General features: G+C 38.7%; 2 protein-coding genes across 2 annotated transcripts; both read left to right on the top strand.

The window, feature by feature from the left end:
* Nucleotides 1–136: 136 nt before the first annotated feature.
* Nucleotides 137–6808, top strand: LOC137741906 (TOM1-like protein 9). The gene is made up of 10 exons (XM_068481606.1): nucleotides 137–488; nucleotides 1279–1357; nucleotides 2291–2389; nucleotides 2493–2606; nucleotides 2774–2934; nucleotides 3507–3582; nucleotides 3880–3965; nucleotides 4831–5022; nucleotides 5126–5619; nucleotides 5839–6808. Exons 1-10 carry the CDS (start codon nucleotides 388–390, stop codon nucleotides 6534–6536), a joined length of 2100 nt encoding a protein of 699 aa, XP_068337707.1. The 5' UTR covers nucleotides 137–387; the 3' UTR covers nucleotides 6537–6808.
* An 800-nt stretch (nucleotides 6809–7608) lies between these two features.
* LOC137740184 (protein PEROXIN-4) lies at nucleotides 7609–10746 on the top strand. Its single transcript, XM_068480013.1, has 6 exons — nucleotides 7609–7695; nucleotides 7955–8015; nucleotides 8559–8678; nucleotides 8753–8881; nucleotides 9358–9487; nucleotides 10367–10746. The coding sequence occupies exons 2-6, from the start codon at nucleotides 8010–8012 to the stop codon at nucleotides 10453–10455; spliced, it is 474 nt and encodes a 157-aa protein (XP_068336114.1). The 5' UTR covers nucleotides 7609–7695; nucleotides 7955–8009; the 3' UTR covers nucleotides 10456–10746.
* Nucleotides 10747–11885: the final 1139 nt, after the last annotated feature.

The following is an 11885-nucleotide window of genomic DNA, read 5'->3' as shown; positions in this document are numbered from 1 at the left end:
GGCCAAGCAAACGGTGCACAACAAGTACACCACAAACCACCCCACGGCACGCGAATCTCCGAACTTCCAATACGTGTCCTCACCTCATTGGCCTGTCAAATCTACTTCCATCCCCGATAAACAGTTCAAGGAAAAAGGAAAACAATTCGGTGCCTCAACAACAGAAAAGAAAGAGGAAGCCAGCGATCTCTCACACAGAGGAACAGTCTAGAGAGAGAGAGAGAGAGAGAGAGAGAGAAAGAGAGAAGCAGTTCTAGAGAGAGAGACGCCGGAAGAAAGATTCCGTCGCATTTTTGGAGTCTTCTGCGATTTGGCGGCAATCGGAGGCCGGTGGGTGTGGTATTCGGATCGCGGCGGCGACTTTCGGGCGGAGGAAGAGCAGGAGGGATGGTGAATTATATGGTGGAACGCGCCACGAGCGACATGCTTATCGGTCCTGATTGGGCCATGAACCTCGAAATCTGTGACATATGCAACCACGACCCTGTGTATGCGTCGCACTCGATTATAACTCTCTTTTTTGTTTAGCTTGATCCTTGCATCATTTTTGGGGTAACTATGTTTTTGATGTGTTTGTGATGATATATATGTATACTTTGAATCAAAGAGGGAGTGAAGATGTTGGTTGAATTTGATCGAACAGTTAACTTTGTGTTTTGTTGCTGAGAGAATTCGAGGATAGAAGTGCAAAAAAAAATGATAGGAAAGGATAAAAAATAACAAATTCTGGCGATTTATTACAATTTTGTTTGTAAAATTGGATATGGTTGCGATTTAGTGCGTTCGATTGTGAGCGCGGGTTCGTATGATGTCATAAATTGGATCTTTCTGAATGTGGTCAGCTGAAATGTTAATTAATTGGATGCATTTTTAATGGTTTTTTGACTGATTACTGGTCAGTGTGTATAATTGAGCTCAATATTTTACAATTGTAGGAGTGATTAGTAATGCTCGTTGTATATTTGTAGTAATAAGCATATACCATAGGTTTGGAGGCAACATAAACAAGCCATAGACGTTGCTTTGACTGTTCGGAATGCCAAAGCTGCAAATGATGCACTTAATTGCTAATTCTTTTTCGTTATTTAGGATGTACACAAAGCATGTTAGACGGGATAGACACGAGAATGCCTTTTTCACCCTGTTGTGTTCGTATCAAGTGTTGTGCTTCTGATTTTAGTTATTGTCACGAGCTAACTGGATGTATGCTTCTCTAGATTGGATCTTTTTGTTGAAGATTACCTAGATTCAAACCCTCTGTTTGGTTTCATAAATCAGGCAAGCGAAGGATGTTGTTAAAGGTATAAAGAAGCGCCTTGGAAGTAAGAATTCAAAAGTTCAACTTCTTGCCTTAACAGTAAGCTTCATGGAACTGTTTCATTTTAATTAAGTAAAGTGGCCAATTTGGCTATCAATCCTTGTTGTTTTCAGTGCATTGTTTTTCATTTCTTTAAATTTTATACTTTATTTACCTAAAAAAATTTAGTCCCAGGACTCTTATTGATTAGTGTACTTGTCTTTTAATTAGCCATATATTTACGGGCTGAGTTGTGTTATTGTTTCCTTCAGCTTACGGTAAAACTTGTTAATGGATGCGTTTGTGTGTGTGTATGTTTTTTTTATTTATGAGCAATGCCTTTGCTTTTAAGATGGTGTATCTTATTTCTGTATTGTCATTGTATGTTTGTGTGTGTGTGTGTGTGTGTGTGTGTGTGTGTGTGTGTGTGTGTGTGTATGTTTTTTTTATTTATGAGCAATGCCTTTGCTTTTAAGATGGTGTATCTTATTTCTGTATTGTCATTGTATGTTTGTCAGTGCTTTATGTTCTTCCCTATTTGGGTCAAGTAATCATTGAGTTTTGATGTATTATGATAGATCTTTACTTACATTTCTTGTTGTATGCCTAGTGGATTTTTAATACCAGTGCTACTCTCGTATGGAACAAATCATGGTGAAATTTTTGTACAGTGTGAAAACAGAAATTTATTTTAGTAAGATGGACATGTTCCCGTGCGGATTACTCTCATGTGTTTATACTTTATACTCAGTTCATAGAAGTGAAAAGAGATGAATGGCTTAGATCCAGCAGTCTAGAGAGTTGGCAGATTTAGAGTTTCTATGCACAAAAAAAAAACTAGTTGATGGTGTACTGCAAATTTCACTGAACTTTATGTTCAATTCCTTTCTGCTGTAGATGCCATTTGTATATTCACATTGTTTGTCATTGTTAACGAAATTTTATTACAGTGGTCTAAATTGGTTTTATTTTCGTCTGTTCGCTACATTCTAGCTGTTGGAAACAATAATAAAGAATTGTGGAGACATTGTTCATATGCATGTAGCAGAGAAAGACCTCCTCCATGATATGGTTAGAATAGCAAAAAAGAAGGTAGCATATACCCCTCCAGCAGTCTGATTGTTTGTTAGTGCTATACAATATCACTTTCATTTCTATTTAAGTTTTCTCATAGTATTTATGATGCAAATTGTAGCCGGACTATCATGTCAAAGAGAAGATATTGATCCTGATAGATACCTGGCAAGAAGCTTTTGGGGGACCGAGAGCAAGATATCCACAATACTATGCTGCATACCAGGATTTGTTGGTATGTTCATCAAGAACAATTCTCAATTAATAAAACAACTTTATTGTTAAAACTTAATATGAGAAGCATTCATATTACATAATCAGTGTCAAATTGTTATTTCATTGCTTATATTCTGTTTTAGTGCTTGAATCTTCAACATTGTCTGAGTCAAAATATTTCTTCAGCGTTCTGGAGCAGTATTCCCTCAAAGATCTGAATCATCTGCGCCTGTATTCACACCACCCCAGACACAACCATTGTCAGCATTTCCTCAGAATTTGCAAAATCCAGATCGTCCGAGAGATGTAGCTGAGCCTTCTGCAGAGGCTGAGTTCCCAACCTTGAGGTGCACATGTAACTCCTCCTTGTTCTGATTGAATGATGTCAAAACTTCTATGAGATTCTTTTTCTATGCATGTTAGTGATCCAATCACATAGGAATTTCGCTACATACGGCAGGCTTTATTGGCATCTTTAGACCGTTGCATTTAAGAGTAAAAGCTATGATGTAAGTATGAATATACAATGGTATGGTGGAAGTATGAATGTACTAGGTCTTTATGGTGAAAGGGGATTTTTTTTTTTTTTGTTTTGGTCTTGCTGTCCTGTGTGGTTCAATGCAACTGATGTTTCATCCTTGATGAGACATGAATGCAAGTCAGGAATTTGGTTTTGGATGACAAAGCTTGGTGTTGCTTCTACTTGCATATTTGATGGGTGGGATGTATCAAGTTTCAACCTTGCAGACTGGGTGTTTCCCATTTTAATGCTCTGAATGGTTTATCCTAAGAAATTTAGCAGTGAGAAATTCCAAATTAGAAGGAAACTGTTATTTCTTTATAGTGAGCAGCCATCGAAATAATGCAGTATGTGTGTGTGTATCTCATATTTTAATTGATTTTTTTTTTGTTTGGTTAGCTTGACAGAAATTCAGAATGCACGGGGTATCATGGATGTCCTGGCCGAAATGCTAACTGCAATAGATAACAAAGAGGTAAATGTATCGTTTTTGATATAGAAAATAATATTACAAATTTACAATGTGATATTGATTAAATGATGACAGCTGAAGTAATATTACTATGCCCTTTTCAAGTCGTTTGATAGATTTGGATAATACAACATGTTAATAAAGAGAAGAAAAATTTTAAATCCCCCTAAGCTGAATTTACTTGGATCTCTATCACGCTGGATGTTTCATCTATAAGGAACTGTGCAGTGAGGAAGATGCTTGAATATCATAATTTCAATCTCCATTTACTTGTTGCTCAAGTTTTCTTTCAATTTGCAGGGGCTTAGACAGGAGGTGATTGTTGATTTGGTTGACCAGTGCCGTACATATAAGCAGAGAGTGGTACACCTTGTTAACTCAACTGCGTAAGGCCACAACTATATTCCCAACCACCTTTCTTTTCCTTTCTTTTTTCCACAAAAAAAGGCAGTTGCCTATTTTGTATTGGCTCTTTTTGTTGCATGGTTTATATTTGTGTATTATTGATCATATTGGTTAAATAAGAAAACAAGAAATTAAGTAATTATAGAAGTTTTAAGAAGGTGAGGAAGATTGTTAAACAAAAAGTGACTTGTATTTTATGGCATGATATAGGTTCCTTTGAACTAATATGCTACAGAATTCCAAATCTTTTTTTTTTTTTTTTTATTTGTAGGAAATATACGTTATTGTGACTTTCAAAACAGTCTGGTATGTTATATTGTGATATAATCATTCAAGCCAATAAAAAACTTGAAATTAGTTTCCAAAAAAATAAAAATAAAAAATATAAAAACTTGAAATTATGTCTGAGCATTAGATGCTTGCTCTGTAACAAACTAAACGAACAAAGGAACAAGCCCTATTTAAAGACCTTAAATGGGAGTTGGTTTTCTTTTCAATTTTTTTTTTTTAACGAAATGTGTGTGTATAAATATATGGTATAGGCATGATGTAGACGTTTATGATGGAAATTTTCTTTTAAAGTGAAGTTTAAATATGATCTAGATGTTTATCCGGGTTCTTTAATATCATCCATGTAAGATTTGCTTGAATGATAATTATAGGTTATATTGATATGTTTTCTGTTCTTTATGTGTAACTGCCACTGCAATTTTTCCCATTTCTTTACTTAGTAAAGGTTTTTGTTAGGGATGAATCACTTCTGTGTCAAGGATTCCTTATGTTTATGTTCTTTATGTGTAACTGCCATGGCAATTTTTGCCCATTTCTTTACTTATTATTTGTTAGGGATGAATCACTTCTGTGTCAAGGGCTGGCGCTGAATGATGACTTGCAACGTCTTCTAGCCAAACATGAAGCCATTGCTTCTGGAAATCCAGTTCAGCCGGATAAACCCAAGCCTGCAGCTAACGGAGCACTTGTAAATGTTGGTGGTCCTCTAGTTGACACTGGAAATGACAGCAAACAGCCTGATGGGAGGTAATTAGGATTTTAATGCACTCACAGTCACTGCAATATATGGTGACTAATCCATTGGTGTTTGTTAACCATTGAAAATAGTAATGCCAGAATTTTTTTGCAGATCCGCCTCAAGTTCCGGTTCCGGTGCTAATCCACTTAATCAGTTATTGCTTACTGCCCCTCCAACTACAAATGGTTCAACTTCTACTGCAAAGGCCGATCCCAGGATGGATCTTCTTAGCGGTGATGACTTTGTCTCACCAAAGGCAGATGCTTCACTGGCTCTTGTTCCTGTGGGACAACAGCCAACTACTCCTGTTAATCAGCAGAATGCCCTTGCTCTTATCGACATGTTTGGCACTGAGAATGTCCCGAACCCTGTGAATACCCATCCTATTAATGCAGCCAGCCAACCCAATCCTTCACCCTCGCAATTCCCACAGCAGCAGAATTTTCAATCTCCACAAGCAGGATTTCTCCCGAACGGAAATGCCCCAATTATGGGGGTCCCACAGTATGAGCAGTCTCCATTCGGACAAGGTGCTGCTCCTGCCTGGAATGGTCAGATGGTGCAGTCACAACCACTGCAGCAGCAGCCGGCTTCACCGGGTTATGGTGTGCTTTTCAATACTTTTTTGGTGTTTCAGTCTCCATACTGTTTGGTTTCATTTACATTCTTTTGTATATAGGAAGATGAAGCAAAGTATAATCCTATATTCCCGGCTAGTGCAAGTGATGTGCTTGCTATTGGTGATTGTATTAGCCATGAAGAATGTTATTCGGTTTACACTTTTTAGAATAAGGTAACCTCTCACATTTCACATGATTGGACAGGTTCACCAACCAGTGGATCATTGCCACCACCTCCCTGGGAAGCTCAGTCAATAGATGATGGCAGCCCAGTAGCAGGTTCTCGATTCTCTCCACCCCCACTGCAAGTTACTACCAAGGTGGTGGTCAATTCACCAGGTGGTTTCCATCCCCAGGGACCTCAAAGCGACCAGGTTGTAGGTATGTATATCCAGCCAATTACAACTACCCATTTGTCAGCAATCAATAACCAGGTTGGTCCTAGCAATCATTTGGGTTTGCCCTCTTCACCGGTCCAAGGGCCATACACGGGTATGACTCCACAAGCTATTCAAGCAGGCCAGATGACATCTATGTATCCTCAACAAATGTATGGTGGTAATCAACTAGTCCCCTACGGCTACGATCAACAGCATCAAGCATACGCCCTTCAGCAACAGCAACAGCAATATCAACAACAGCAAGCCTACGCCCTTCAGCAACAGCAGCACGCATACGCCCTTCAGCAACAGCAACAACAGCAGTATGCCCTTCAGCAGCAAATGTACGGTCTTTCCGTTAGAGATGGTAATGGTATGAAAAACCCCTACCAGGTTTCCGCTCCATCTTATGTTCCACCAAGCAAGCCATCCAGGCCGGAGGATAAGCTATTCGGAGACCTCGTTGACTTTGCAAAACTGAAGCCAACAAAAACGACGCCTGGTGCAGCTGGTAGCGTCTGAAGTTATTACCGGTTTCACCCCTTTTCCTCCCTTATTTTGGCCAACAACTTAATTTTATTTTTGGATTCTTTTCGCGTTCTTTTTCATTTTTGGTCTTTTTTCTCGATATATATATATAATTTTTTTGTTTGTTGGGCATTTGACTCCATAATCTGGGTTTGTGATTGGGAACGTGTACATTCTTTGTAGAAAAAAACCCCGATAAAAATGGGAGACCTCCATGTGATTTAGAGATTGAATTTTATATGAGATATGCATTTTTTTTGTGTTTTTTTCAGTTTTACTCTCCAAACCCTAATTTTTCTTTTTGTGTGTATTTTCTTGATTTACGTTTTGGTCTTATTTGGTGGGTGGCTGAATCTGTATCTAGTTTCAACAGTCAACGAATAGACTAATTCAAAGCCTAATGTTCCTGGTAGTAAATCATCCGATCCGGTTTCAATTGAACTTATGACCTGTCGGACTTTAGATGTGACACCAGAAAAACTGCAGCTTGCCTCCTTTGCCTTTGTAAAAGGACTCTAGAGTAAATCGTATATAATTAAGGAAAACTAATGAACAAGTTTTGAAAATTTTGAATTTTAACAATAAGGATAAAATAAAAGGTAAAATGAATAGTACTAGGTTTGACTTTTTAATATAAAAATGTGGTTTTTTGTTAAATTTTAATCACAATTGTAAAATTTTATACACCTTCTATTTGAGTCGGTAGTGTCAAGTGCTTGACAACCTCAAGGGTAGATATGAACGCTCTTAACCACGTTTGCAAAGTAGATGATTAAGTTGTGAATGTAAATACTAGTGTATTTTACTAATTTTTCTTCCGAAATTTGTATCCCAGGGCTTATTTTCCTAGACCTAATATCCCTCTATTTACATTATGATACGTGATGTACCATATGATTTTTTTTTTTTGGTCAAATGACCTATGTTTTTTTTCGGTCAATATCTCATCTCAGTGTCTGACCAAAAAAGAAAGGAAACTATTGTTTGGTGACAAAATATAATCGGAAACGTGGCGGGTGCTGATTCGTTGGTGGTTCCCTATTCCATGTCCCTTTTCGCACCGTATACCAAATCCCATTCCTAACCCGACCGTAAAGAAATCGATCGTCGATCTTCGTCTCTCCCGAGGAAAGCAAGTCTCTCTCTCTGCAAGGTAAGCTTCTGGGATTTCAATCCGTTGTTCAAATATTTCCTGCAAAAATAGAAATTTACGTTATACCCCCTTGAGTTACATTAAATTGCATATGTTGCCCCTTTTCAATCGAATTGTATCGATTCGGTTTTTCCAGAGGTTTTGGTTTTGGATGCGTGTGGCGAAATCAAAACTTCCAATCAACTCAAATTTCCAATTTTTTTTTATTTATTTATATTATTTTTTGTTAATTTTGTGAGAATGTTGTGATTGTGTTCAGGTAGTGGGGCTTTGTGGTGAAGTGCTGCGATTTGAGTTCCCAGGCAACAATCAGCATGCAGGTTAGCCCAGCTTCTTGTTTTGGCCGGTCTGGTTATAGTTAGAATTCATTGGACTGGTTTTTCGGGTTTATTTTCGATCGGGTGTTCATCCGAATGCTGTTTAGCTTAAGAGCATATAGGGATATGAGGGTTGTTAGTTAAACTAATTGTTAGCTCGAAATGTGCTCCAAGTGGGTGAAAGTTTTATGGCTGAAAGCGGATTCGGTTAGAGGGAGGATTGCCGGGAAAATGTGGTAGAAGGGTGAGAGATGGAGGGAGAGTGAATGTGGGTTCGAGGAAAAAGCAGTGTTTGTTTTGTGGAGAGGAAGTAGACGGTGAGGCCTCATGGAGCGGAATTATGGACATGAATGACTGGTATATAAAATCGTGAAATATAATCATGTATCTTAGATGGCAGTGAAGCTAGTGCGAATGGTGAACTTTAGTGGCTAGCCGGGTGTTGCTGTTATACAGCGTCTTCTCTGCTTCTGGTCTTGGATTGGTGTAATGCATAGCTTTTTAAACCATGCGGTGAAACCGTTTTGAACAAGTAAGTTTTTGCAGGCATCAAGGGCAAGGCTTTTCAAGGAATACAAAGAGGTGCAGCGTGAGAAAGTTGCTGATCCAGATATTCAATTAGTTTGCGACGACACAAACATATTTAAATGGACTGCTCTCATCAAGGTAAGCTCCGTCATTACAAAGAAAACTTCTTGGGGTGTATTGTTTGGCCTTATTTGTCCATATTTTGCCTTTAGGGTCCATCAGAGACCCCATTTGAGGGCGGTATATTCCAGCTTGCTTTTGCGGTTCCTGAGCAGTATCCTTTGCAACCTCCACAAGTCAGGTTCTTAACAAAAATATTCCATCCAAATGTGCATTTCAAGGTACGAAATCTTTGTGTGACAACGTCTAATCTGTTTGGAAATCTGAGGAATCTGGCTGAATTGTGAAATTAGCAAAGTAAGTAGGTGGGAGCTTAGTGATTCTGTCCTGGATGGAAGAGTGATGGAATAATATGGATATGTTGTTCAACACCAATGATTAGGAGTCAAAAGTATCTTCAACTATCGTTTTATTGAGTTAAGACTACCTGAAGCTCTTTTATACTTTTTTTTTCCTAGGCAGAAATGTAGAAGTGTTTTCAAACCTCGTTTGTAGCGTCTTTTCCTGAAAATGAATAGCGTGTCAAAGCTTACTGAGGATTTCATTTGGTCAATTGTTTGGTACACTGTGCCGGGATTACCCTCTGACAAATGACGAGATCACCAGATGGAAAATAGATTGGACACTATATGCTTAATGCACTGTTGTAAACATATCAAGTATTGTTTCATTTTCCTAAAGTTGTTTTCTAGTGCAGACAGGAGAGATTTGCCTTGATATTTTGAAGAATGCATGGAGCCCTGCTTGGACACTCCAATCTGTTTGTAGGGCTATAATTGCTTTAATGGCACATCCAGAACCTGATAGCCCACTGAACTGTGATTCAGGTACGTGGACTCGCATATTATGTATATGAGCATTGGATTTCCCATCTCCAATGGTTGGGCCAAAAACCAAATTTTTTTAGCCCGGAAAATTTAGCTTTTAGCCCAGAAACAACTTTTCTGCTCCAATCGTTCTAGCCTAAAATTTTAGCCCGGGATTATTAAAGAATGAACTTATGCTATTTTTTTTGTTAAATTAATTTTTTTTTAAAATAAATATGTAGACTATCGTAAATTAATTTTATGAACATTTTAATCTAAAAAAAATTAAATTCCGATAAATATGGGTTGGAGTCCATTCCAATTTCTGGGCTAAATTTTGGGGGGAATTTGGCATTGGTTTAGCATTTAGCATTTAGCCCAAAATTTCTCCTTGGTTTGGAGTGGGTTTGGGAGGAAATTTTGGGGGGTAATTTGGCTTTTAGCCCACCATTGGAGTTGGTCTAAGACGCAGGAGCTCAATTTTTGTTTTTCCATCCCCCGTGCTTTGTGAGCCGTCGTTATCTATTCTCAAGCCAACGACCGGAAACCTAAGCTCTGTTCACATGGATGAACTAGGATTCTGAAACTAGGGGTCAAAGGACATAAATGATAGTTGTCTGAGACTAGTGAACCGTAGTTTACTTATGAAAGTTAATCCGATTTTCCGTATCCGCTTTTGTTAGGAAGAAAGGAGAGAATTTTAAAGAACTTGGGCGTAGGCCCCGTCCAAAGACAGTAGGTTTTCCCTTATTGATGCATTTGTATTTTAGGATATGAAATTCTCGTGGCTTCCCCAATTCTGCATTATAATTGGTGCTAGGTTTGAGTTAATGCACAAATTGCTGTCTGTTTCATTCTCTTATCTTCTGTTTAAGTTAATTGGTGTTGGTTGTGTGGCAGGCAATCTTCTGCGTTCCGGCGACTTCCGAGGGTACAATTCCATGGCCAGAATGTACACCAGGCTAGCCGCCATGCCGAAGAAAGGCTGACGAAGCTGGGTGCGCTGTAGTTTTTTGTCTTCAATTTTAGGAGCAGCTTGTATGTGATTGTATTGCCTAATTTTATGCACGAAGTTGCACATAATGTACAACCTCGGCACATGTTAGCTTGGAGGTTTTTATACATCATGATTTGATTGTGAATTTGTGATCGACGAAACCGAAAACTAGTCGTTTAAGAATGCTGTTGTAATAATAGTCCGTACTACCAATAGATTTTTCCTAAACGACGATGAATTATTTCAGCCTTGACGATATATTATCAGAGAGTATATTGCTTAAGCCCAGAACCGATTGGATCTGAGTTACAGATGAACACTGGTAAGTAGATTAGTAAGAAACGACGAATGGCACGATTGCAACCACGGCCTCTCTGCTTCAGAAACTGGTCGAACCAGTCACTGGCCTCGGTTACCATGAGCGGGGTCATTCGGTGGCTGATTCCCGGCCGTGCTACTAACTGCATTACGATTTTTATTTGTGTTTGGATGAACAAATATGACAACGGTAGACGGCCATGAGTATGAAGGTAGGTTTGAACAGAAGAACAGCTGAATCAGAGGCTCTAAATGCAGTTGAGGATGGTAAATTTCGACCTGCTTTTTCAAGAATCAATCCAAGTGATTTCTAGGTGCTTTTATTGTAAATTTCGACCTGCTTCTAGTAAAAGCTCTTATGAGCGCAAGTGAGGTTAGTTTGGTACTACTGTGCGGTGAAAATAAATAAATGTAAAATAAAGCAGTTAGTGTTTGGTAAACTTTTTATGTAAAAGGATTTTCTTTCTCGAACTCTCATTCTCCTACCCCCTCGTTTTCTTCAGGCTTTTTATCATCAATATCCATTTTCTCCGTCTTCATTTGCCCAGAAAAAATAGCGTCTTCCTCGATGATATTGACATCATCCCACCTGCACCTCCCAAAAAGCTAGCCCTTCCAATACCCAGATAGAAAACTTCCCAGAAGATTAATATTGGATTTTGGGCAAAACCTGTCAAGCCCAATATTCCCAACTAACAAAATTGGGTTCTGGGTATGGTTGCATCGTGGGGTGGGGATGGGGAGTTGATGGTGCGAGAGAGGAGATTAGGCGAAGAGGGTAGGTGGGGATTCGAAAAGGGTTAGACTCTCGAATCCTTCTCTCCTGCGATCGAAGCAAAGGAAAGGAATCGAATAACACAGGAGTTTTGATGTGGCTGGAGATGGAGGCTTCCAGATGATTTGTTGTCTTATGCTTTACAGCATCCTAATTATTTACTTCCTGACTCTGTGTGTGCTTGTCTTATATTTTTAATCGATGGCTGCAGAATTTGGTAGATTTAGCTGTTTCCCAGTGAATTGCAAAAACCGCTTTTTGAAAGCAGCAAATAGCTGCTTCCACTTTTCAGCTATTTCTGACCGTGGCTTAGGAAATAAGCAGTCTTT

The sequence above is a fragment of the Pyrus communis genome, chromosome 1 (assembly GCF_963583255.1).
Source record: "Pyrus communis chromosome 1, drPyrComm1.1, whole genome shotgun sequence".
Classification (NCBI taxonomy): Eukaryota; Viridiplantae; Streptophyta; class Magnoliopsida; order Rosales; family Rosaceae; genus Pyrus; species Pyrus communis.
This window is presented reverse-complemented; position numbering and strand designations above follow the sequence as displayed.